At 38.2% G+C, this 23,688-nt stretch overlaps 2 protein-coding genes across 6 annotated transcripts in view; both read left to right on the plus strand.

The window, feature by feature from the left end:
* The window catches only part of LOC310731205 (cytoplasmic tyrosine-protein kinase BMX-like), a 48,859-nt gene extending 42,991 nt beyond the window's left edge, over window positions 1-5,868 (plus strand). For both annotated transcript variants that reach the window (XM_083550697.1, XM_083550696.1), the window contains exons 16-20: window positions 1,211-1,427; window positions 1,553-1,617; window positions 2,308-2,426; window positions 4,966-5,123; window positions 5,644-5,868. In XM_083550697.1, the coding sequence (XP_083406823.1) occupies window positions 1,211-1,427; window positions 1,553-1,617; window positions 2,308-2,426; window positions 4,966-5,123; window positions 5,644-5,703 (619 nt within the window). In that variant the 3' untranslated portion in view covers window positions 5,704-5,868. The remainder of the gene's footprint in view (window positions 1-1,210; window positions 1,428-1,552; window positions 1,618-2,307; window positions 2,427-4,965; window positions 5,124-5,643) is intronic.
* A 162-nt stretch (window positions 5,869-6,030) lies between these two features.
* Window positions 6,031-11,720, plus strand: LOC310731219 (uncharacterized protein). Of its 4 annotated transcripts, none has more exons than XM_083550714.1 (7): window positions 6,031-6,485; window positions 6,579-6,685; window positions 6,838-6,934; window positions 7,916-8,267; window positions 8,687-8,821; window positions 8,963-9,102; window positions 10,313-11,720. In XM_083550714.1, the coding sequence occupies exons 1-7, from the start codon at window positions 6,477-6,479 to the stop codon at window positions 10,535-10,537; spliced, it is 1,065 nt and encodes a 354-aa protein (XP_083406840.1). In that variant the 5' UTR covers window positions 6,031-6,476; the 3' UTR covers window positions 10,538-11,720. The 4 variants fall into 4 exon arrangements, with proteins under 4 accessions (XP_083406840.1, XP_083406842.1, XP_083406843.1 ...); XM_083550716.1 differs by lacking the exon at window positions 10,313-11,720 and adding an exon at window positions 9,207-9,973 and having other exon boundaries at window positions 6,216-6,485; window positions 8,963-9,158; XM_083550717.1 differs by lacking the exon at window positions 10,313-11,720 and having other exon boundaries at window positions 6,221-6,485; window positions 8,963-9,167.
* Window positions 11,721-23,688: the final 11,968 nt, after the last annotated feature.

Here is a 23,688-nt window from a genome sequence, read left to right on the forward strand (position 1 = left end):
ATCAGGCATAATTGGCAAAAAAAGAAAACTAATACAGCATATACTTGATGAATAGCATTTGTACAGATGTTAGTCAGTTGTTTACAGACTATTTCCAGGAATATTCCTGAAAATATTCCCAAGAGGTGGAAAGGAAGGGGTTATAGAGGAGGCTTAAGTGGTTAAGCAGGTATCTTGTGAGAAGAACCAAAATAGCAGACAGAGTGATGATTTCTCTTGTGTGTGAGTGAACACGAAGAGATTTGCGACATCATGTAAACATCTCACGGCCAATATTCCGATATTGCAATATAGCTTAAAAACCCAACTTGGTTATTATCGGGATATTTGCTTGTACGTGATATAATGACGTACTGTTTATTTTTGCATACACTCGAGTCACACAAACAGGTTTTTTTTTTAGATTTGCATAATTAGGCTTAGATTGAAAGTATGACTGTTCGGTCCAGGTAGCAAGTATAAGTGATTTATGAATCAGTTTCACCTGCTTTGGTACATATGAAAGTGACAAATATTTGCTCTAGAGATAAGAATAAGGGAATTTTGAAAACAGGAGGAGCACTGTCAGAGCATGTTTCGGACCAATCTGTCGCAGATTCTAAAAGGGTGGCCTGACACTCCTTAGTGGGCCCTGTGCTTAAAAAAACGCCATTGGCAACTGGCAGAGAACACCAGAATTGGCAGGTCTTCCATTGGTGGTCCTTGGGGAGAAATATACTTGTAGGGTTACACAGATCTCCATATCCTTACTGCTGTGACTGTACTGTAGATTTCGGGATGAAACCCTTAAAGCCATTGTAAGAACTTGCGCCAGTGCAGTGGGCCCTGGGTTCCACCTAGTGCATGACATTTCACAGCGTCATGTGGCCGGAGTGTGTTGACGATTTCTGTATGACATTGATGCCATTGACTGGGCCTCACATGCCCAAAACCTGAATCTAATTTGGAAACTCCAAGATGTCATGTATTGGAGCATCCAAAGACACCAAGTACTGTAGAAGCAGCCAGGACTGTCCAGGAGTTCACTAATAACTAAATTCAACTTGAATGTTTCATCATCCAACGTGTGACTTAAACATGTTATATGGTGTTTTTTTTGAGCGGTGTATATGTCCATATTCCGGTGAAATGCAAACTATAGCATCATTCCTTCTTGCATAACAGAAATGCAATAAACTGACCACCAGTTTGTGTCACTCTGCATTCAAAGGAAACTCAGGCATCCAAAGCTCGTGAGGCTGCATGGTGTGTGTACCAAGTGCTTCCCTATTTACATTGTGACGGAGTTCATGAGTAACGGTTGCCTGCTAGAGTACCTGAGGCATCATGGGAAAGAACTGCAGCCACAGCTTCTCCTTACCATGTGCCTGGATGTGTGTGAGGCGATGGCTTACCTCGAGGAAAAGCAGTTCATTCACAGAGATCTAGTAAGAACACGCTTGCAATAAAAGTGATACAGGGGTTTATGTGGTATCTGGAGTCTCTACTATCATTTCGATTTCTCACAGTGAAGGCTTTAATCAACACTTGTTTTCCTTCGTGTTTATTGTAGGCAGCGAGGAACTGTTTGGTAGATCAAGACCTATCTGTCAAAGTGTCTGACTTTGGAATGGCAAGGTAACAAACACACATGTAAATATACAGTATATAGAAAAAAGACAACAAATGTAATAGTAGAATACACAATAGCAGTGCCTAATAATTTATTATTGGTCAGATTGTGATTTTCTAAATAGGCAATTATGCACCTGCAATTGGAAGGAAGAGATAAAAAAAGCTGCTTTTGATGTATATTACAGATTTACATTAGAGCATGTGAATATGCATAGAAATTCTTTCGATGCATATCCCAGCACTGTTATGAAACTAGGGTCAGAGCACAGTGTCAGTCATGTTACAGTGCCCCCTGGAGCACAGAGGGTTAAGGGCATTGTACAAAGGCTCCAAGAGTGGCAGCTTGCTGACACCAGGACTTGAACCCCTGATCTTCTGATCAGTAACCTCAATATGTATGTTAGATAACTCCCAAGTAGCTATAAGTATTATGCTCACCTGAAAACTCCCTGAGAGCACATTTCAAAGAGAAACAGGGCAGCAACTGTCACTAAGAAATCAAGATGAATTGTGCTTGCTAGTTTAACAAAACAATGCTTGTGTACCATGATTAGTTGATAAGGATAAGAGAAATTTAAGGATTATTCAACACCAAATGCAATAAATCAAAAGGTTACATCTGATCATTCTTTCTCTTTCTCTTTATAATGTATTTGTATTTCTGTGTTTTCCCCAACCCCTGGCCCCATGTAGATATGTGCTGGATGATCAGTATACAAGTTCGGCTGGAACAAAGTTTCCCGTGAAGTGGTCAGCCCCTGAGGTTTTGAACTACACCAGGTTTAGCAGCAAGTCTGACGTATGGGCTTATGGTGTGTGGCTGCTTTCACTTACTGCTTTTCCATTATGCAAACCTTCCTGTGCTGCTCTAAATATGTTTATTTCTCACCACAGAATGATATGTTCAGACATATAGGACTAAGTTGTACTAAATGTGTTAAAGAAAATGTTTTTTCCAAACCACGAAAGGAATGCAATAAATAAATAAAAAATGCTCATCAGTGTAAGCCACAAGCAGTGAACAAGTTCATCTCTGATGTAAATAATATTGGTATGGTTATCTAACTTTGGATATAATAATGCAGTAGGCTGTTCACATGGACCAATTTTGATATTTTGTAGCTATCTGGTTACTTTTATGCTGTATATCACAATTCTGATTACACCAAAAACTGGCATGTCATTTGCAAAAAAAATCTATTCTGATTTCACTACTGAACATCTTGCCAGTACTTATTGAAAGAATAAAATGAGTTACTGACAAATTGTAAACGAAATATAAGCTGATAGCAGTGGGAAATGAGTTCTCACTTTGATGATCATCATCATCCAAATCAGTCCCATCAGCCTAAAACATTCAAATGAGCCAAAAACACAGCAGCAATTCAGAATCACATTGACATGAATGCCCCGAAGACTGGGGGAAAAAATACTAAAGAACCAGTAGGCAGTGTTTTAATCACTGTAGTGTTTAATGGTAATGAAGCAGATTTTCCATTTATGGTTGAAACGCTTACAGACACTACAACCCACAATCAGAAGAAACAATAAGGAAAGAAAAATCCATGAACGAATCAAAAAGAGTGAGTGTACCACATGCTTGTTCTTCTAGCAGTCACGAGTCTGACAAACTATGGAAGTAAGTATTACACTTAAAGGTCAATGTAGGTCATGGCATTTGAACGTGAGCCTCAGGATCATCTATGCTGGAGCTAAAATGACTGATTACTGGTTCTGTGGATAAATTTTTTTTCTTAATGAGCTTCTTTTGAGCAGTAAGCCCCCAGCTTAGCCAGATAGTTATTGTGATATCAAACACACTTGTATACACACACACAATTACAACAAATTTATTCAAACTATTTTTTTTCTTTTTAAGATGAAATTAGCAATGGACATTGAAATGGATGAAAAACAAAAATTCATCTTTATTACTTAATTTGACTTGCTGCATAAAACAATGCTCCTTAGCAGCTATACTTACAAGACATTTTCTCAGATGAAATCTCATCTGAGAGCTTATTTGAGAGAAAAAAAAAAGAGTAAAATAATGTAGACATGAAGCACATTAACTTGAGAGTGTAACAAAAAGAAGCCTTGTGTCTAATGATCACTTGTCAAATTGGATAAGTTGATGAGGGTAAGTGAAATAGGGAGTTTTTTTATTTATTTATTAGTTTTTTTTATTATTTCTTCTTTCTATGGCCCAAACCTCATTAGATGAATAATCACATCAATGCTTTATTTCAATGTTGTCCAGTTGCCGGATCTTGTATAAAACGCATTCACACAATTGACACAACATACAAATTCGAAGAGATTCGTGGCCTTAATCTGGCAACCTTTAACCCAGTTGATCTTTGTAGGTAACTTGGGAAGTTAAATGGAACATCAGTGGTAGAAAGGGAACGAGAAGAGTCACGTGGTGCCTCGGCAAAAAAAAGTGTAAATTCAACAACAGCTGGGTGAAAGAATTTTTCTTATCTCAAAGGAATGTAGACAACACCCACGCCTTTTGCAAAGTGTCACACTGATTTTTATGTCGGACACAATGGGAAAAATTACATATCTCAGCACATTAACTGCATAGTTGTATAAAAGGTCCTACACAGGACACTGTTACACAGTCCGACTATAAGGGCCTAAATATTTTCCCAGATGACAAGATGGTGAAGAGCCTATGTGCAGAGTGGTGTGGTCCTTCACAATGCTGGTGGCTTCACAGATGCTGCATGTTGTGTAAAAAAAAGGGAGAAATTACTGTAAATGTATGTTATTAATTACTTATTTTTCATATTAAGGTCTCCCATTGAGCAATATATCATTATCTTATTAAAATGATAAGTACAACAAAACATGAAATAGATTTACCTAACTTATTACTCAGAAGTAATTCATGATAATGCTAATCTTTGTGAAAGTTAATCTAATGCTAACTCTGGTTGGTGTCTATATTTTTTGTGGAAAATAGTGAACAGGCTCCAGATGTGGCCAGAAGTTTGACTCTCCCCTAACCATTAAAGACTTAATCTGGGTGAATTTTGAATAACCTAGCCTAAGGCTCTTTTAAACAAATCGTGCCAAGCTTTGCTAGCAAGATTTCTTTTAATCTTTACCTCAGAGATTGCTCTTTACTCAATGTGAGCTGTGAGGGAGGTATTAAAAGTTATGAAAGTATGTATATTTCTGTAGTAATATCTGTAATATACTGTCTTTTTCGCCACATTTGCTTCACCAGGTTCATGCCTTGCTAAAACGTATATTGAATAGCTAGTATGCTAGTCAATAAATGCTAAGCATTGCCATTCTGATAATGATAGTGATAATAATGAAGCTGGTTTTGTTGTGTAGGTGTGCTGATGTGGGAGGTGTACAGTCTGGGCAAACAGCCCTATGAGCACTATGATAATACACGAGTAGCTGAGAAAGTGATGCAAGGTCATCGTCTGTACAGACCCCAACTGGCCTCCGACCAGATCTACCAATTTATGAAGTCATGCTGGCATGAGGTAGTCATCTCAAATCTCTTTCACTTTATCAATCGATATCTCTCTATTATTTAATTGCATATTCTGAATACACTTAGTCATGTGACCCCTACATGTGACGACCTCTTGTTCCCCCGTTTACCTTCCCTTTTCTCTGTTCTCAGTGCTATCTATCTATCTATCTATCTATCTATCTATCTATCTATCTATCTATCTATCTATCTATCTATCTATCTATCTATCTATCTAGAATCTCCCATGTTCTTTTTCAGTACTCTCTCTCTCTCTCCCTCTCTCTCTCTGTCTCTCTCTATAAGGACATGACCCCTATATTTCACAATTTTAATTTCCCCCTTTTCCTTCTTCACTATACTCAGTGCCATGTCTCTTCTGCAACTCTCTCTTCTGTCACTCTCATCTGCCACTCTCTCGCTCTCGCTTTCACTCTCTCTATTAGTCACTCATCAAATCAGATTCACTAAAACAAAACAAAAGAATCCCGCAAACCTAAATGCTAAAATATGAATCATTGTTTTTACAGCTTCCAGAAGAGAGGCCCACCTTCCAACGGCTTTTGATTGATATTGGTGCATTTGTATAGGGCAGGAAACAATAACAATACATGCCACGAACTTTATTTGTATACCCAAGCATTAAAGTAATCTTATAAAAGGTCCTTCTGCTACACTGACATTGCCAACCTGGTGAATCAATTTGTATTTCTTTATTGTTATGAGGCAGCAATAAAAATAAAAATAAAATCTCTATGCACTGTAAAGCCTGAATGATTTATTGGTTTTTTTTTTTTTGTTTTTTTTTTAATCCATCCAATGAGTAGTAAAGTATTGAACCCGAAGCTCTGCATACTGCAACGCTGCACCCGATTGAACTACTAAAAATATTTCTAGAGTGTTGTGGCATTTGGTTTCCTCTTGCTCAAAGCAAAAATAACGGCTCTAGTTCACCAGGGCACATTGTTGTCAGGTGTTGTTTTGTTTGTTTTTTTTTTAAGGAAAATTATTATGAAGCATAATAAAAGCCAGAGTACATTCTCCTTGAGCTCATATGAATTCTCAATACTTACATCCCTATTTTATGTACCTTCCCTTTCTTTCAAGTGTTCATACCTATTCAGCCTGTAAGCACTTCCTTTACCGTAAGTCAGCATATTGTTTTATGGCTGCCTCTTCCCTCTGCGGTTTTGTGCCGCTTCCTTTTTTTTGCTGTTGATGTGCTTTGAACATGCGCTATGTCCAGTTCGATCAAATGTGTTGATCTGAGTGTCATTAAGCCCTGCCCACTCCCAATGCTTTATTTATACCACGAAACCCCTCGTTGCTTCCTTGAGCCGTTACTGTCTGCCTAGGTAACAACATGGAACAGGTACGTCTGTCTTTCTGTTAGAACTAATCAAGTTTATTCAGAATTGTTTACGAAGAAAACAGGCATTTGCGGTGACTTGATTTGTTTTTCTAGGAGACTTTTCTTAATGGGGGTGTCGCCTTGTTTCACACTGTGGTCGAAGGCAAGCATTGTTATGAAGTGGAGAAAGTGTTGACGAATAAGCCCAGTGCTTTTGGCAGGTAGATCATAACGACATTTGAAATCCACACTTCGATTAATGTTGAATCGTCTTCTCATTTTAATGCATCAGTGTCGTCTAGAGTGTGTCTTTCAACATAAGCAATGTGGCATATAAAACGACGTAATGTTTTCAATTCCTTTTCACCGGTAGTAAAGGGGACAAGCTGATGATGATAAACGATATCCAAACTGAGCATTTGCCTCCGAAGCAATTAATCAGGATGCTAAGCTCAGGGTGTCCTCTCCTGGTGAGTCATTTCTATTTTGCGCACATCAATAAATACATGTATGTGAATCGAAGGTAAAAATAGAAGTGAGACAACTTTCTGTCCTGTATGAAGTAAATGAATGAATGAACTATTATTCAATGTGAAACAATAATAATAATAAAAAATGCTGGCTATCTTTTTTACCCAGCTTCATGGCTCCTATTGTATATAAAAGTGTCTATTGCACTGATACATGATTTGAGTCAAAGTACTTATTTTGAGTCATTGCATGAATAATCAGATGCCTTCAAAAGCTTACATGGTGATTTATTTTAATTTTGTTTACCAACCAAAAGTACAGCGTTTTAATTATTTTCAAAAACGATACGGTCATGAAGGTAGTCATTAGGTACTTTCAACCACTGCATGTATTCATCTAAATACAAAGCATCCTGTATGTATTAAGGCTATAGGTTCGATTTTATATAGCCGTAAAGTCCTTTATATACTAACAGCTGGGAAAAGGAAAGAGGAAGTGAAAAATGCATTTTGTTTAACAGTAGCAAAAGGTGGACCTCCAGGCCATTTTGGAAAACAGGAAGTCGGACAGACCAGGCAGATTTGTTAATATGCACATTGTCTCCTTTGATGTTTTTTCCTTTGATGACGTGAAATCAATTCACGAAATGTATTTCATTTAGCAGACGAGTTTGGAAGGGAGATGATTGAGAATGGGGGGAAAAAAAATCCGTTGCCCTGGATGTTTAAGGTCTTTGCTATGACTCTTGAACTTTAGGAGGGCCATCAACATGACATAAAACCTGTTTCATGGTTTCATATAAATACCCGTTCTTACTTTGCACTTGCATCCGCCTCCACTATTGTGCATTACATGACGTATGCTAAAAATGTGTTACATAACCAAAAATGAAAGGGTCCAAATATGTATAATTGCTCACTCTATTGTAACCAGATGCGTATATGAAGCTTAGCGAGGGTATTGTTGTTACCTGTTTGCAGACTTTGCACCAGGTGTGTGTTGACGACACCGAAATTAAACGCCCGGAGTCTGAAAGAATGAAACCCTATCACAAGGAAGATGCAAAGTTATCCTTCAGTCTAGACATGGTTCGAGAAAAATGTCTGGATGAAGATGAAAAAAATCCGCAGATGCCGGGAGAATGGGAGTACAATGATAGGGCATTCGATTCATGCAATGACGAGAAAATGCTGATCGTGTCGATGACGAACACAAGTATAGCGATTGTGCAAGCGAGAGGATGCGATGCCCTTTCCCCCTGCAGATGTGGCAACACAAATTGCACCTTCAGCGACGTTATCATGGCCACCCAGCAGAGTGCGATCACATCAGGTGAGGACGAAAACGAAGACTCTTGAGCAACATGTCGCAGTAGAACGTGTCGAGTATGCCTTAGTGATTGATTGAGTTCGGTTTGGGATGTTTATTACGTCATTGACCCCTTAATCCTCGCTACTAGTACCAATGCAACCAATCACGTCAAGACTACACTTCTGTAGCTGCACCACATTTTGTAGCCACATTCATTTCACACTTCTCTAAAACTTTCTTCAACTCGCTCGTTAAACCACAGGCCTGGTTATACGTTTTCATATACACGATTTAATAGCAGTGATTTTTGAAAGCGTTTTCAAATCGATCGAATTTAAATGTACTGAAAAAGAATTGTGTGCCAATGCTGTATACTAATACAGTCAGGATATAAAGTAGAACCAGTAGACCAAATGCTCATCCAGTTTTTCTTCCTCCAGTTTGCAGAGAATATATAAAAAAACGTTTTGAACGAGGTCATGTTTTCATTCAGAGTTTGCTGCAGAAAAGCATCTGCATGGAAAACATCTCACGTCCGACAAAAGAAATCCCTTGTTTGACTAATTCCACCACAGGTTAGTCCACGATCGAATTCGAATTGAATATAATATTTGTGTTAATCATGCCATGCTAGTGAACAACAATTGTATTCTTATATTTTGCAATCGTTCTTATATATATCAAAATTCAAAGCATTTCCAATGCCTGTCTTACAGCGAACATAACCATCTTCTACTACATGTCAAACGCGCTAGACGATTTTGACAAAGGTGTTCCTGTTGTTCTGAACTTTAGCGGCTCCACCAACTTTCTCAAATGTATGCGCTTGAATGACCGCCCGGTTTTGACTGTCGAGGTAAGAACGAATCCGTTCAAGAATCCGTCCGGAAATATCATGAAATATGGACATTTGTAAGACATGTCCGGTATCATGCATAGGCAAGTTGGGATTTGGAAAAGTCGGGGACAAGTTTAAATAATTAAGAGGTATGCATAACGACTGGGAGCCCATGGACCCAACAAAAAGTGGTATTGAGGACACTGTTAGTTCATTGGTTAAGTGTAAGGTCATAAGGCCTTTACTTCTATAACTGGCTTTTGATAAGGGCATCATCCAAATGCCTTAGACTTTAATTGGATAAGGCTATTACGCTCAAGCAGTGGGTGGTAAGAAAACAGGCCATTGAAAAAAAAGGAACAAGGGACTAGTCATTAATAACAAATTGCAGGGATTGGTATGGGGTATTTGGCTGGAATGGTTGATATTGGCCAAGTGTGTCCATTGAAGGGCATTTCAGGTGGAGGGATTGGTCATGAATCTCTGCACAAGTGGTTGGGACTGGTCATATATACTTGCCATATAATACCTAGGAGACTCCTACTTTTTACTTAGTTTAAAAATGCGAAGGGGGCAGAGTGTATGTGGGAATGTGCGAGATTGCTCAAGAGTGTCCATGTAAGTAAATGGGATTAGTAAGGAGTGTGTGAGCATGAACATTGGTCACGAGCAAGTGCACACCTAGAAGATTGCTATAATTGGTCAAGAGTGTCTACAAAGGGGTCAGGATTTGTCTGCAGTAGGTGATGGGACTGGGAATTTGTAAGGAGTTCCTACTAAGGGGGCAGAGTATCCTCATGTGGTAGCATGTGTAGTCAAATGGGGGCAGGTCCAAAATGGGTGTCTGTGCAATGGGTAGGCTTGATGAAGAGTATATGAGAATGGACAGGATAGGTCACTTGTTTCTACTGGTGGGATAGAGGACAGAATGGTCATGAGTGTTGCCAGAAGCGGGCAGGTGAGCTCCCACACTGACCAGGAATGGAATTGAAAAAACAGTCATGTACACACCTCTAGGCTCTATAATAGTGTATATAGTGTATTTTTTTTGCCATGCTGAATGTCAAGTAGTTTGGAATACATGTACTAGTTCATCTAAGGGTCTTTATCGGTTCTGAATGAAGAACCGATTATAGCAACTGTTTACATACACTGAGATGTTATACTCATAAAAAACCAATATGCTACTAAGGTTTTTTTGAAGATTTTTTTTGGTCTGCTGTTCCAGTGCTGTGAGAAAAACAAGCTGCAGGTTATCTGTAAGGATGACCCAAAAACATGGCCTTTTGTCTTCTACCTGAAGAGTACAAAGGACAACCACCGCCGCTTCGAGTCGGCCTCGTGCAACGGTTGGTTCATCCACACGAAACCTTCTGGCTTGGTGTGCGTGGACCAAGGATCAAATAATACCGAAAGTAACTTCTACATCATTATCCACTTAGAAAATAAATAAAAACATTTCATAAACATTTGAACCCATATACTTGGGTTGTTGGGGTTACAGCAACAAGATATTTGGAATCTATTAACGGTATGAATTTATCATCAGCATAAATAATCCATCCGAATATGATTTTAAATGTTATTAGTTACACTAGAACTAGTTGTAGTTCTCTAATTAAAGTATTGGATATACAGAGTGGGGAATAACACTTTTATTTATTTTTTATTCAACACCGTTCCAGTCCAGCAATTCACATGAGATTTTGACCTGACATTCAAATCGATTGAAGAAATCTGCACAGTTTAAAAAAAAATCCAAATTTTACAATCCACAAACAATTTTTAACAAAGTGAAAAAGCGTATTGAAGCCCGAAAGAAAAAGCAGTCCACCAACTACTTTCATTGGGCTGTTTAATCCTAATACTAGCGCAAATTACAAACAGCTAAGTTAGTGCATGTTGAAAGATTAGAAAAAAAAACACACTTATCCATTTCTGAATCCAAGTATACAAACGTCTCATGATGGGTAGAGGCAACAAGTTCTCACAAGACCTTTGCAACAAAATATTTGCACTATATAAGAACAGCAGGTACAGTTCACCCCAGAAGGCATGTTCCAATTGTTGGTCAAACCAGATTCTACATGCCTATATATCTTTAAAAAAAAAAAGATAAGTAATAATAATACTAATTTTTAAAAAATTATATGAATTTCCCCCTTTAATATGTTGCATTTCTGATTCCGGTGCTGATGAGCAACTTTTAACTGCAGTATTGAGTAAATGTGCATCAAATATTACAATATACTGATTTTATTTTTTGTTCCTATTTTTATTTGTATTTTTTAATTATGTGTGCTCTTATTTTGTATTGAATGTATGATATTAATAGTATATTTTGTGTGTTTTATTACAGTTTGTACTGATATCACAGTATAATGCTAGTATAGTTCTCTATAATACTATGGAATGTTCACAGTACAGAAAAAGAATTGAAAATAATGTATTTTTTTATACGTTTATAATATATTACAATATTTAATATATCTTTTGGATAAATTGCAGTGTTTGCCAGTATTTAGCTTACTTACTGTATATTTGTAAAATTTGCATTTATGTCATGTTACGTAAACTTCCTTTGCTAATGCCTTTACATACATGCATGTAATAGTAAATAAATCAATTTCTAAAAAACATTATTTGTGTAGAACATTGCTAATGAGCATGCCTTAATTTCCCACTTCTAACTTTCGCTTCCATGGTTTCCCGTTTCATTACGATGGGGGATGTGTGCATAATGTCATAATATCAGACGCAATGTTCTATATAGCTTTATTTTCAGTAGAACTTGAAGGCTTTCTGAACCACTTGAAAGCATTGAATTATCTATTCAAGATTCGATCATCACTAATCTACAACAGATTCTTATACGTTAACATAAACGACTCCTCACCCACGTTCCTTTAACTGTGGTTGCTAGTCGAATAGCTTAACATGCTAAATTTTCTGGAACGCTGAAACTCAAGTTAATAAACAGAAATGTGTGGAAAAATTTGTTGACTAATGGATTTGACAACAATATTCTGATAATGTGGTTTGTAAAATAAGGTAATGAGCCCCCCTCATAAAGACCCCCTTTGGAAGACGGACGAGTTACAAATCTCTTGAGGTATCTCTGGCCGTTATCCTAAATCAGCGATGTGTTCTGCGTTAGCCAAATACTATGTATGGTAGAGATACGCATTTATGTCTAACTTGGAAACATTTGGAAATGGGCGTATGCTCAGGGCTGAATTAGGACCCTTTTGATTATTGTGGCCTGATATTTGGGAGTTTTGGAAGTTTGGAAGCTGTGGTCTGAGCGCAGGGTCAGTCATGTTACAGCACCCCTGGAGCACAGACTGTTCAGGGCCTTGCTCAAGGGCTTGAGAGTGGCAGCTTGGCGTTTTTCCCACAAGGAAAGCCACAGCAAGCCAGGGGCGACTGCGGAATAGAAAAACTTCCATACTGTACCACGCTCCCTAATCTCAACTAATACTCAACTGGCCCAATGGGTACAAAACCCTACAACCCATTGGGCCCATTCTTAGGGTTTGAGTCTGGTTCCTCTCAAGGTTTCTTCCTCATGCTATGTCAGGGTGTTTATCCTTGCCGCAGTCGCCCCCGGCTTGCTCAATAGAGAAAAACTTAGAATAAGGAACAAACATACACATTCCTTTAGCACCACTTTAGAAAGCTGCTTTGAGACAATGTCCATAAAATGATGGACAATGGCAAAAGTCCATCATTTTATTTTGCTAATTCTTTCACACAATTGAAAACATATAGGTACTTATAGGTCCCCTGGTGGTCTAGTGGTTAGTATGCGGCGCTCTCACCGCTGCGGCCCGGGTTCGATCCCCAGTCAGGGAACCAACCCCAGCCATTAGGGTTGCACAAGCCTTAGTGCCGGTCCCAAGCCCGAAAAAATGGGGAGGGTTTCGTTAGGCAGGGCATCCAGCATAAAAACATGTGCCAAATCAAACATGCAGATAGTCCGCTGTGACGACCCCTAATGGGAGAAGCCGAAATAAATTTTTTTTTAGGATTGCGGTATTCATCCTTTATCCGTTCCTACATGTACGTATTTATTGCTGCCGGATTGCGATTATCGTTTCTTACCTCCTTCATTGGATGATGTTTTCCAGCATTTAGTTAAATTCCCATATGGCTATTTATAACATTCGACTCTACAAATGCTCGTAAAACAAAAGGGAAATGGCGAAACATAAGTAATCATAAATCATAAAAGCTCAATGCATCGTATTTTAAATGTTTTTACCTCAATGTTGCCTTTGACTTTCACTTCCCACACTTCCCTTTTCAATGCATTTCGAGACCGTAGTATCATTTCTGGTCACCATAATAAAAAAATATAAAAATTTCACTCTGTTAATATCCTCTTTATGTAAAAAAATTATGCAGATGCCTGAGAAAAAAAATGGAAAGCCTGGCGACTGACTGCAAAAAAGAAGAACATCTTGCACCTCCTGACGAGGGTCAGAGACATGCATCCATTGGAAAAAAGAGAATATCTACAAAAACAAGAAGTGTCAGAATGTAGTAGTAAAGGAGAGTGCTCAGTAAAGGAAGTGCTGTCTAAGGCTGAGAGCTATGGCATAACTTCGTGCACCATCACCAGACAGCGTGCGATTGCATCGGGTGATGCCTTGAGCAATGACTTGCATCCAAAAAAAGCTTTGTTTTGTATGTGATACAGTACAGACAGTGCTTCAAGTTCAATTAAGTATTGGGTCACCTAGTCATAATATCATGTACTTTTTAAGCATCACATTCTATATTTAGTCCCAATTTGCTCTTAAAATTCCCTTCACTCCTCTTAGTAGATGTTCCACTAGATAGTGGCGTTCAATAGGGTTTAGATCAAAGCTCTAATGCAGGAGATATTCCACTTCGAACCACTTCGAATGGAAATCTGGCGACAGATAAAATGTGGCGCTGTAAAAGGCAGTTAAGGAAGTGGATAACAAACAAGAATGAGGAATAGCACAGATTTGACGAAGCAGAATTCTTTTATAGGCTCTTATAGGCTCCCTTTTGTTCATAAAAAAAGTGTGACATTTGCTACTTTTGTGGAAAAGAAAGACCACAGAGAAATCCCCCTAGATTTTCCATGCTGCCGATCAAATAAAGTAAGGAACTGAAACAGATCAGTATTAGTTCAGTTTTTTCTAAATCAGCCATGAACATTCAATTAGTCTCTGTAAATATGCTGTATAATAAAAATAATTGTAAAAATCATATATTTTCAATACATATACCCTTCAGTTAGGTCTTGTAGGACCAATGTTGTACTTGATGTATAATTGTATTGTATGTTTTTACAATGCAATACAAAACTTTGTATTTTTTATTAAAGAAACGTGAATGTCTTCTATTTAATTCAATATTTGGAGAATACTGTATATGCATAGTGAATTTTCATTGAATAAAATTTTTTTCCCTCATCCCACCACCAGTTTATGGATCTATCGTTAAAAAAGCTGAAAGATCTAAGGTGCTGATCCAGAGTTTGGGATGCACAATCATCCATCTTGATTTTTTTCTTCTCAAGAGTAAAGGCTTGCATGAACAATTCCAAAATCTGGTGAGTACACCGTTTCAGAAACTCCTTTCCAGAGCAGAGGCACCATCAGTGGTGCTGCTGGAATTTGACCTTGCGACCTATTAAGCAGACTTCTTAACCAGTGAATTACCATTTTCACTGTAACATACTTACAATGTACTACATTGTATGTGATTTTAAGCACAATTAAATCATATTTTTGTTTAAAAAAAATACATATATAAAGACCTACTTGTTTAAATGAAAATTTTGCCACATGACACAAACTTTTTATGGTTTGTTCATATACATTTTAGGATCGATGATGTAAAATGGGGCAAATTCACATGTAAAAAGGCAGTTTTAAGATCCAAAATGCTTTGGAATCTCCAACAATTCTAATGCTGGCTCACTAGGACACAGACTAAGAGCATTACCAGTCTAAGACTCTAGGAAAATAGGCAGAAAGTGCTGATTTGAAAGCGATTGAGACGGCATTTGAAGATCGCTATAGATTTAGCTGTTCGGACGTTAAGCGGAAGTTTGTTCCACCACCTCGATTCGAGAACAGAGCAGAATCTGGATCTTCCTTGTATTTTAAGAGATGGTGGGACCAGTTGAGTAGTGGTTGATGATTGCTGGAAACATGGTGCAGTGCAAGCTGAGATAAATGCTTAGAAGTAGATTGGTAACGGTCCGTTTTTGGCTTTCGCAGGCTCTGTTTATTGGATGCCGGATTCCACAATTTAACAAAAGAATGTATACAAATTTTTCAACACTAGGCAATTAGCTAGCTTTTTTCAAATTTTCACAGTTCTCACTGTTAAGGTAAGGCATAATCCATAAAACAAGCATCTGCTTTATTGTATACATTTTTTAGATTTGACAAAATATTAGTCAAATATGTATAAGATTTACTCGTATCCAAAAGGAATTGCTTTGAATATCCAGGATATTGAATTTGACCTAAAGCTAATAATGAGAATTAGATTTTACGCCATTTGACGCTCAGTATTCGCATGTACCGTAGAGGGGTGACTGGGAGAAATAAATAAGGATTGTTAAACATTTTCATTGTTTACTAAAGGTTTAGAGTCGCTGTAAAGTGTGATCTTATCCACATTACTTCCAGCAGGGAGAGACGTGGCTGTACAGTGCAGAGCAGAGTGTTTAAAATGTTGGATGAACCAGATTTTCCTCCAAAACCCCAGTTAATTTAATTGCATGTATTGTTTTCACACTTAGTGGTATTTGTGCCACTGTGAACTGATCTGTTTGGGGTTGACAATGCCCTAATTTGCCTGCTGCATCAATTATAAACACAGATTTGGGATATAAATCTAATCTTTTCTCTCTTTTTTGCTTCTTTTGGCAGTAATCATAGATGTGTAGAGTTTAAATTGGGGCTGCAACTAACGATTATTTTGATGATCGATTAATCGGACGATTATTATTTTGATTAATCAATTTGTTTTGCTTAAAATAACTAGACAACTGTTTTTCAGGGTACTTATGTTTAAAAGTAAAAAAAAAAAAAAAAGTTTAAATGTTTAAAAGTACTTCCAAAAAAAAAAAAAAGAAAGAAAGAAAAGCCAGGTTTTGAGTTAAACTATCTTAAATTTTTGGCATTTTGAAGCACTTGAGTATGGTGGTGTAGGTGTAAATTGTGTATATCAACATTTGTTTTGTTTAGAATGATAATTGCAAATGGCAAGTTGACAACCATGCTTAAAAAGATAGACATTTTGTGGAGATATAAGCATCTAGAATAGAATTAGTTACACTGGGACTACTCAAGAATGGACTGGAGACACGTACTACAAAACATCAAGATCCAAGCCAAGAACTGACACACAGGGTATTTCAAATACACAGTCTGTGATTAAACAGGTGGTAATAACTTTCTTTCGGCTTCTCCCATTAGGGGTCGCCACAGCGGATAATCCGCATGTTTGATTTGGCACATGTTTTTACGCTGGATGCCCTTCCTAACGCAACCCTCCCCATTTATCCGGGCTTGGGACCGGCACTAAGAGTGGCTGGGGTCGGTTCCCTGACCGGGGCTCGAACCCGGGCCGCAGCGGTGAGAGCGCCGCATCCTAACCAGTAGACCACCAGGGACTGATTAAACAGGTGGTAATAATAGGTAAATAATGAGGGTCACAGGGACACAATAGTGCCATCTGATGGCTGAACAGAGGGAAAACATGAGGGGGGGAGGGGTGCCGGCAAATCCTGATGCCCTTTATCAGTTTGGAGTTGACATCACCTAAATATTACTCACTGCTTTTACTGATGGCTTCACATGGATGGGCTCCACCAGGACAAGTTCCCCATTTTGATGCCCATATATGTTTTTCATTGGATAACTTTAGGGGGGTGCAAATGCTAAGTACGATTTGTGTTCAAGTTCTTAATATGAAACAGTATATTGAGTATAATGTAATTATTATATTTAGGACTGAAATGATTCCTCAAGCAACTTGAGTAATTCGAATATAAAAAATATCACTAAGGGCAAATAATTTGCCTTGATGTTTAGTCGACTTAACACAGTTTCCCCACAGGCCATTTTTACTGACACACCACTTGCTAAACTCTGGAGCGCTCTGGACACTAAAAATACTGCAGAACGAAAAGTTAGAGGAACGGGGAGAAAACAGCGAGGGGCGAGGAGAGGATTCATACGGAATCCCGTTTTCGCTACATTAAAAAAAAGTTCTGACGCAATTCCGAATTTATTTCTGGTTGTTTTTTCCCATGCAATTGTGTTTTCTTGCAATTCCGACTTTATTTCTCGCAATTCCGAGCTTTTTAACTGCAATTCTGATTTTAATTCTCACAATCATGACTTGGGTTAGGGTTAGGGTTAGGGTTAGAGTTAGGGTTATTTTTACAATCCCCACTTTTTTTCCCACCAGCGTCACCCCCTCTGTAGTGCCAGAAAGCTTTAGACATAGAAAATTAAATCAGCTACAATCAATAGAATTGCATGGTATCAGACTAAGCCTCCGATCCCTAGAGAGAACTCTGTCTAACAATCAGCTCTGGAGTAGACGGAACAAGACGGATGAAGCAGAGGAGCCTCGTTCATACACCAACAGCTCCAAACTTCAGGCCGTCAACATGGTTAGCGGTGGATGCACCAGAAATATAGGATGTTTACAAAAATTAAAGTCAGAATTGTGAGGAATTTTTTTTTTTTTTTGTAAACCCCCTGTATTTCCCCAGATTTGCCCTTCCCTCTATTTTTAAACCCGACATAACTTTTCCCCTTTTGCTGCTAAAACAATTGTCATCCGTCGAGCATTAACAGCATGAACTTCTTCAGCAGTTTGAGCTACAGGAGCTTGTCTGTTGGATCGGACCACACGGACCACCCTTCGCTCCCCACGTGCATCAATGAGGCTCGGCCGCCCGGGACCCTTTTGCCAGTTCACCACTGTTCTTTCCTTGGATTGGAAGAACTCACAAGAGCTGCAGTTTTGGAGATGCTCTGACCCAGTCGTCTAGACGTCACAATTTGGATCCTATCAAACTCGTTTGCTCTTTATGTTCGCCCATTTTTTCTGCTTTTAACACATCAACTTTGAGGACAAAATGCTTACTCGCTGTATAATGTATCCCATCCATGAACAGATGCCATGATAAAGAGATAATCAGTGTTATTCACTTTGGTTATAGCGTCATCATCTTATGCCTGATTGGTCGATATTCTGTGGTGGAAAGCTAAAATAACAAATATTAATGGAATGAACCTGACGTTAGATGACCTGCTTTATCTTTGGCAGATGCAGCCAGCTGTCGTTATTTTTGACCTAATTCTTCACAGGTTTCTGTCAAAAGTTGACTTTGCCTTGTTTAAGCCTCATTTTTATATAGTTTTCGCCTGTTTTGAAGCTTTATATTCGACCTTGGTGTTCATTAAAACCTAGAATCACATGGGATGGTTTTTATATCAATGCATTTTCTTTTTTTATACATAAAATCACTGTAAAGCTTATAGTCATGGTTGGCAGGTCAAGTCATAATTTTTTTAAATCGCACAAAAACATCTGAGAGTAGCATTTAAAAGTTTGGGGTTTAGTAGGCACTATTTATCAACTAAAAATAAGGTAAGCAATAGTTTTATGCAATGGTTTCACACCAGTGTCCGCATTTCCACTTCCCCTTTGTTTGTTAAAGCTTACGAAAAGTGGACTTGCTTTTGTTAAAAAAAAAAAAAAAAAAGAGATATAAATATAGATGTCACTTCATATAGCCCACACAAACCACATGTTCTTTGTGGTCACTAGGGCCCTCGAATAAATTATCTATCTATCTATCTATCTATCTATCTATCTATCTATCTATCTATCTATCTATCTGTCTGTCTGTCTGTCTGTCTGTCTGTCTGTCTGTCTGTCTGTCTGTCTGTCTGTCTGTCTGTCTAATCATGATGAAATGCCTAAACATTCTCACTTTGACTAGCAGCCACATTTCCCAAAAGAGCCACAATGACTAATTAGTTCTGCCTGTTTATTAACAGCATATGTCTAGGCTAATAAAACTAAAGATAAAAAAAAAAATTACTTTTGTTAAAAAGCAAGCAGGCTAAAGTGTGTCAGGTCTCAGCAACTTTACAGCAAACACTTAAAACCTGGCACAAATATGCCACAGACCACACCTTCGTTCTCCGGCGAAGAAACATGAGCTGTGACTCGTAGCAAAACAATGCAACCGCAGAGCAGTCGACTATTTACTCTATTACTATTTATCTTCCTGTGAGATTAAAAGCCACGTTTCAGTGCAGTCTAAACTCTGATATTTTGATAGAGCTGGGATGTAGAGATGAAGATGTCTCTGGAAGTCATACTGCAGACCTCGCTATGAGTCTGAAGGGATTCATCATCCCTCCTATATGTGTTCTGGGGGCGACTGAATGCAAACCTGACTATGCAAACACCCCATCCACATTCCCAGCTCGTGCACACCTGGTAAGCCATGCCATCATGTCTACAGGCTACACAATGCCTCTGTTTGCTTATTGAAATCAACCTTCTCACTGCTCTACCAAAACTATTACACAAAGATAACCGGAGTAAATACAAAATACTAAATAATGTTTTCATTTATTGAGGAAAAAAAAAATGCCCAAAGGTAGCTGGGCCTATGTAAAACTACTGTTTCCCCCTTGCAAAATCTTGAATTAACTGTTATTACCCACATTTTTTGGAAAGTTGAATTAAATTTCACTCGCCACACCCAGGCCTGATTAGTGCCAAATCTGTTAAATCAAGAAATCACTTAAACAGAACCTGTATGGCAAACTGAAGCAGGCTAAAAAAATCTAAAAAAGCAACACATGATTTTAATAAATTCAGGAACAGATGAGAAACAAAGCAATTGCCATGTATCCATCTGGAAAGGGTTACAAAGCAATTTCTAAGGCTAGACACTGGAACTCCATTAAATCATTGTAAGAGCCATTATCCACAAATAGAGAAAACTTGAAACATAATTATTTCAAGACCACAACAATGACTCATCCAGAAGCTCATAAAAGAACCAATAACAAAAAGGAACTATTCACTGTCCTCAGTTAAGGTCAGTGTTCATGGATCACAGCAATAAGAAAGAAACTGAGCAAAAGTTGTATCCATGGGAGAGCTCTAAGGCGAAAGCTACTACTGACCAAAAAGAAAAAAAAGGCTCTTCTCACATTTTTGGAAGGTGTGTATCCCGTTACATCTGGTGTAAACCTAAAACAGCATTCCATAAAAAGAACATCACATCAACTGTCAAACATGGTGGTGGTAGTGTGATGGTCTGAGGCTGCTTTGCTGGATGACTTGTCTACGAGAAAATCCTGAAGGAGATTATCCAGCCATCAGTTCATGACCCCAAGCTGAAAAACACTTGGGTTATGCAGCAGGACAATGATCAAGACTTGTCAAGACTTAATCAGAAGATTACAAAGTCAAGACATAAATCCGAAGATTGAGATGCTGTGCCATGACTTTAAACAGGCATTTTGTGCTCAAAAATCATTTTGCATTTACTCCAAGTATATTTATGTAATATAAAAATATAAAATATTTGCTTGATGATCTGATTCATTGAAGTGTGACAAATTAGGAAAGAGACAAATACTTTTTCACAGCACATGGTTGGTAAGTTTAATTCAATTCATTTTTATTTGTATAGCGCTTTTAACAATGAACATTGTCTCAAAGCAGCTTTACATAGATAATGTGGTGATTAAAAGTGAATATGTTCTTTATGAGTAAGTTTGTCCATGATGAGGAAGCCGGTGGCGACTGTGGCAAGGAAAAACTCCCCGAGATGGCATAAGGAAGAAACCTTGAGAGGAACCAGACTCAAGAGGGAACCCATCCTCATCTGGGTTGCACCGAATGTCTATTTATAGCAGATATACGATGTTGCGGGGGTGCAGTGATGATGATCAGAAGCGAAAAGTAGTCCCGAGTCGATGTAGCAGACTGTTGACATAAACTACAGTCCAATCCAAGAAAGAAAGAAGAGAAGGATATGGATTATTAAGTGTCCTTATTGTTGTATGAAAGTTAATGTCACTGTGCAGTTTGGACTCCGGCAAGACTCGCTCTGGCTGCATAACTAAAAGAGAGAACCAGAAGGTAACACCAACATAAGGGATCTCTGGGATAAGAGACGACCCACCACACCACCGTCAACAAACCTGTGTGAACGTGTGAGAATGATGGGACGACAGCATACAAATATCCCAGTTCACCAAACACTCGATATCCATGATCCCTCCAGATCTGAGCCTTTACCTAAGAAAAAATCTACTGATTAAATGCTTGACTAAATAAATATGTTTTAAACCTCCGCTTGAACACTGAGACTGTGTCTGAGTCCCGAACACTGATTAAAAGGTTGTTCCATAACTGTCGAGGCATAATTTCAGGAAGTCAAAATGTCAAATTTATTGTCACGAAAAACCAGATCGGAAATTGTTTCATACAATGGTTTTAAACCAGTGTCTGCACTTCCACTTCTCCTTTGTGTGAGTTTAGCAACTGTGTAACCAGAATTTATAAGTGCACTATCTCATATATTTTTTGTTTACGGTTACTATTTTGGTCCAGTACTCCAGCATAATCATTGCTTGATCATTTATATATACCATTAAGTCATACAGCCCACACAGACCACATGCTCTCTGTTGTCGCTGAGGTCCTCAGTAATCCGCTATCCTCTGGGGTCCTCAAAAATAATTAGCTAAATAATTCAAATATTTATTTATTTACTTGAACATCAATGCATTCTTTTGTGCTTTCTATCATTTCTATTTCTTATGATGAAATGCTTAAACGACCTCATTTTGACTAGCAGCCACAGACAAAAAACCTAAAAAAATAAAAATAAATCTTAAACGAGCATTAAGAACAGCTTTTTTGTAACATTGTTAGTGTCCTCAAAATCGCACCCACTTCCCAGTTCATATTAGAATATTAATATATTAAATACAGGTAGTTCTTAAGTCTTTCCTCTTTATTCTTTCCCTACAAGCAGGAGGCATACTTGGGCATGGAAGACATGCTTCCAATGCATCATACATCAGTGGTCCCCAACCCCCGGGCCAATTGGGCCAACCCCTGGGTCAATTGGTACCGGGCCCCATTTCATTTTATTTATTATCTGATTTTGAACTATGGTTTGTTTTTTGTTTTTTTGGGAAAATTCCCGGATTCTCTCCGCCACATCTGTCTATGACTCTGGTCAAGGGGCTCCGGCCGCTAATATATATTACATTACTGCTAAATTCAAACCCCCAATGAGCAAAAGGAACAAAAAACAACACAGTGGATTCACATTTATTATTATATTAAGAATTTTTTTTTTTTATAAAAAATTTAATATAATTTTTTTTTATAGTTTTTATACCGGTCGTATCATTCTAATTTGTTGTATTTCAACCCCCACTCACCCATCCAATTTAAGGCCAGTCCGTGAAAATATTGTCCGTGGTGCAAAAAAGTTTGGGGGGCCGCTGTCGTACATCGTACACTGCTGCCTGTTGCACGAAATTTCAAATATTTTTACAATTTTCTCGTATCGCTATCGTCACCGTAAGATCGAAAAATCGTAGGCCGAACCATCTGTATTTGGGGACCATCTGTACTAAATAAATACAGATCTACAATAAATAATAGCATTGCATAACAGTTCTATAATAAACAAAGGTGAAATCATTTCTGCAAAAGAGCCACAATGCTTAATTAGTTCCACCTGTGTCCGAGCGCTGATGTGGGAATTTATTATTATCCTATCAAACAAAAGAAAAGAAACGTTGCTAGCCAAGATGTATTGCGAAGTTGAAAAAACAATGAATCTCAATTGCGTCAACTTTACAGTAAACACTTCAAACACTACAAACATGGCACAAATACGCCACAGACTATTTCTCTCACAGGCCTGAAGGAGAAAGAGATGTGCTGCGACTCGTACCGAAACAACTCAACTGCAGAGCAGTCGACTATTTACTCAGGTCCTGTAAAAGCACCGTTCCAGTGCGGTCTAAACACTGATATTTATTTTACTTTACATATAAAGAGGTCTTTTAGAGGTCATGCTGCAAACCTAAGAGTCTAGAGGAATTCATCATCCCTCTGGGTGCGACTGAATGCAAACCTGGTATGCAATCAGCCAAACACAACACAACACAACACAACACTATTACCTAATAAGAGCCCACCGGTTTGCATATTGTAATCGACATCCTCATTGATTTGCTACTATTCTGTAGTTTGGTCAGGGGTTCAAGCCCCAGTATAGCCAAGCTTTTACTCTTGGGCCCTTGAGCAAGGCCCTTAACACTCTGTGTTCCAGGGGTGCCCTATTATGCTCGATGATGGGCAAGCTTTATATAGAAGTGAAGTGGTTACAAAAAAAATTGAATCTCTGACAATTAAATGGGCAGGCAGAATAAATGAAACAGAGATACTTTGGACTTTTGCACATACAAAGCCCACGGTGTCACACCTATACGCCCCAAGTATCAACTTAGAGATGGTATTTGGCTGCCCATG

The sequence above is a fragment of the Silurus aristotelis genome, assembly GCF_946808225.1.
Source record: "Silurus aristotelis genome assembly, chromosome: 9".
In the NCBI taxonomy this organism is placed as follows: Eukaryota; Metazoa; Chordata; class Actinopteri; order Siluriformes; family Siluridae; genus Silurus; species Silurus aristotelis.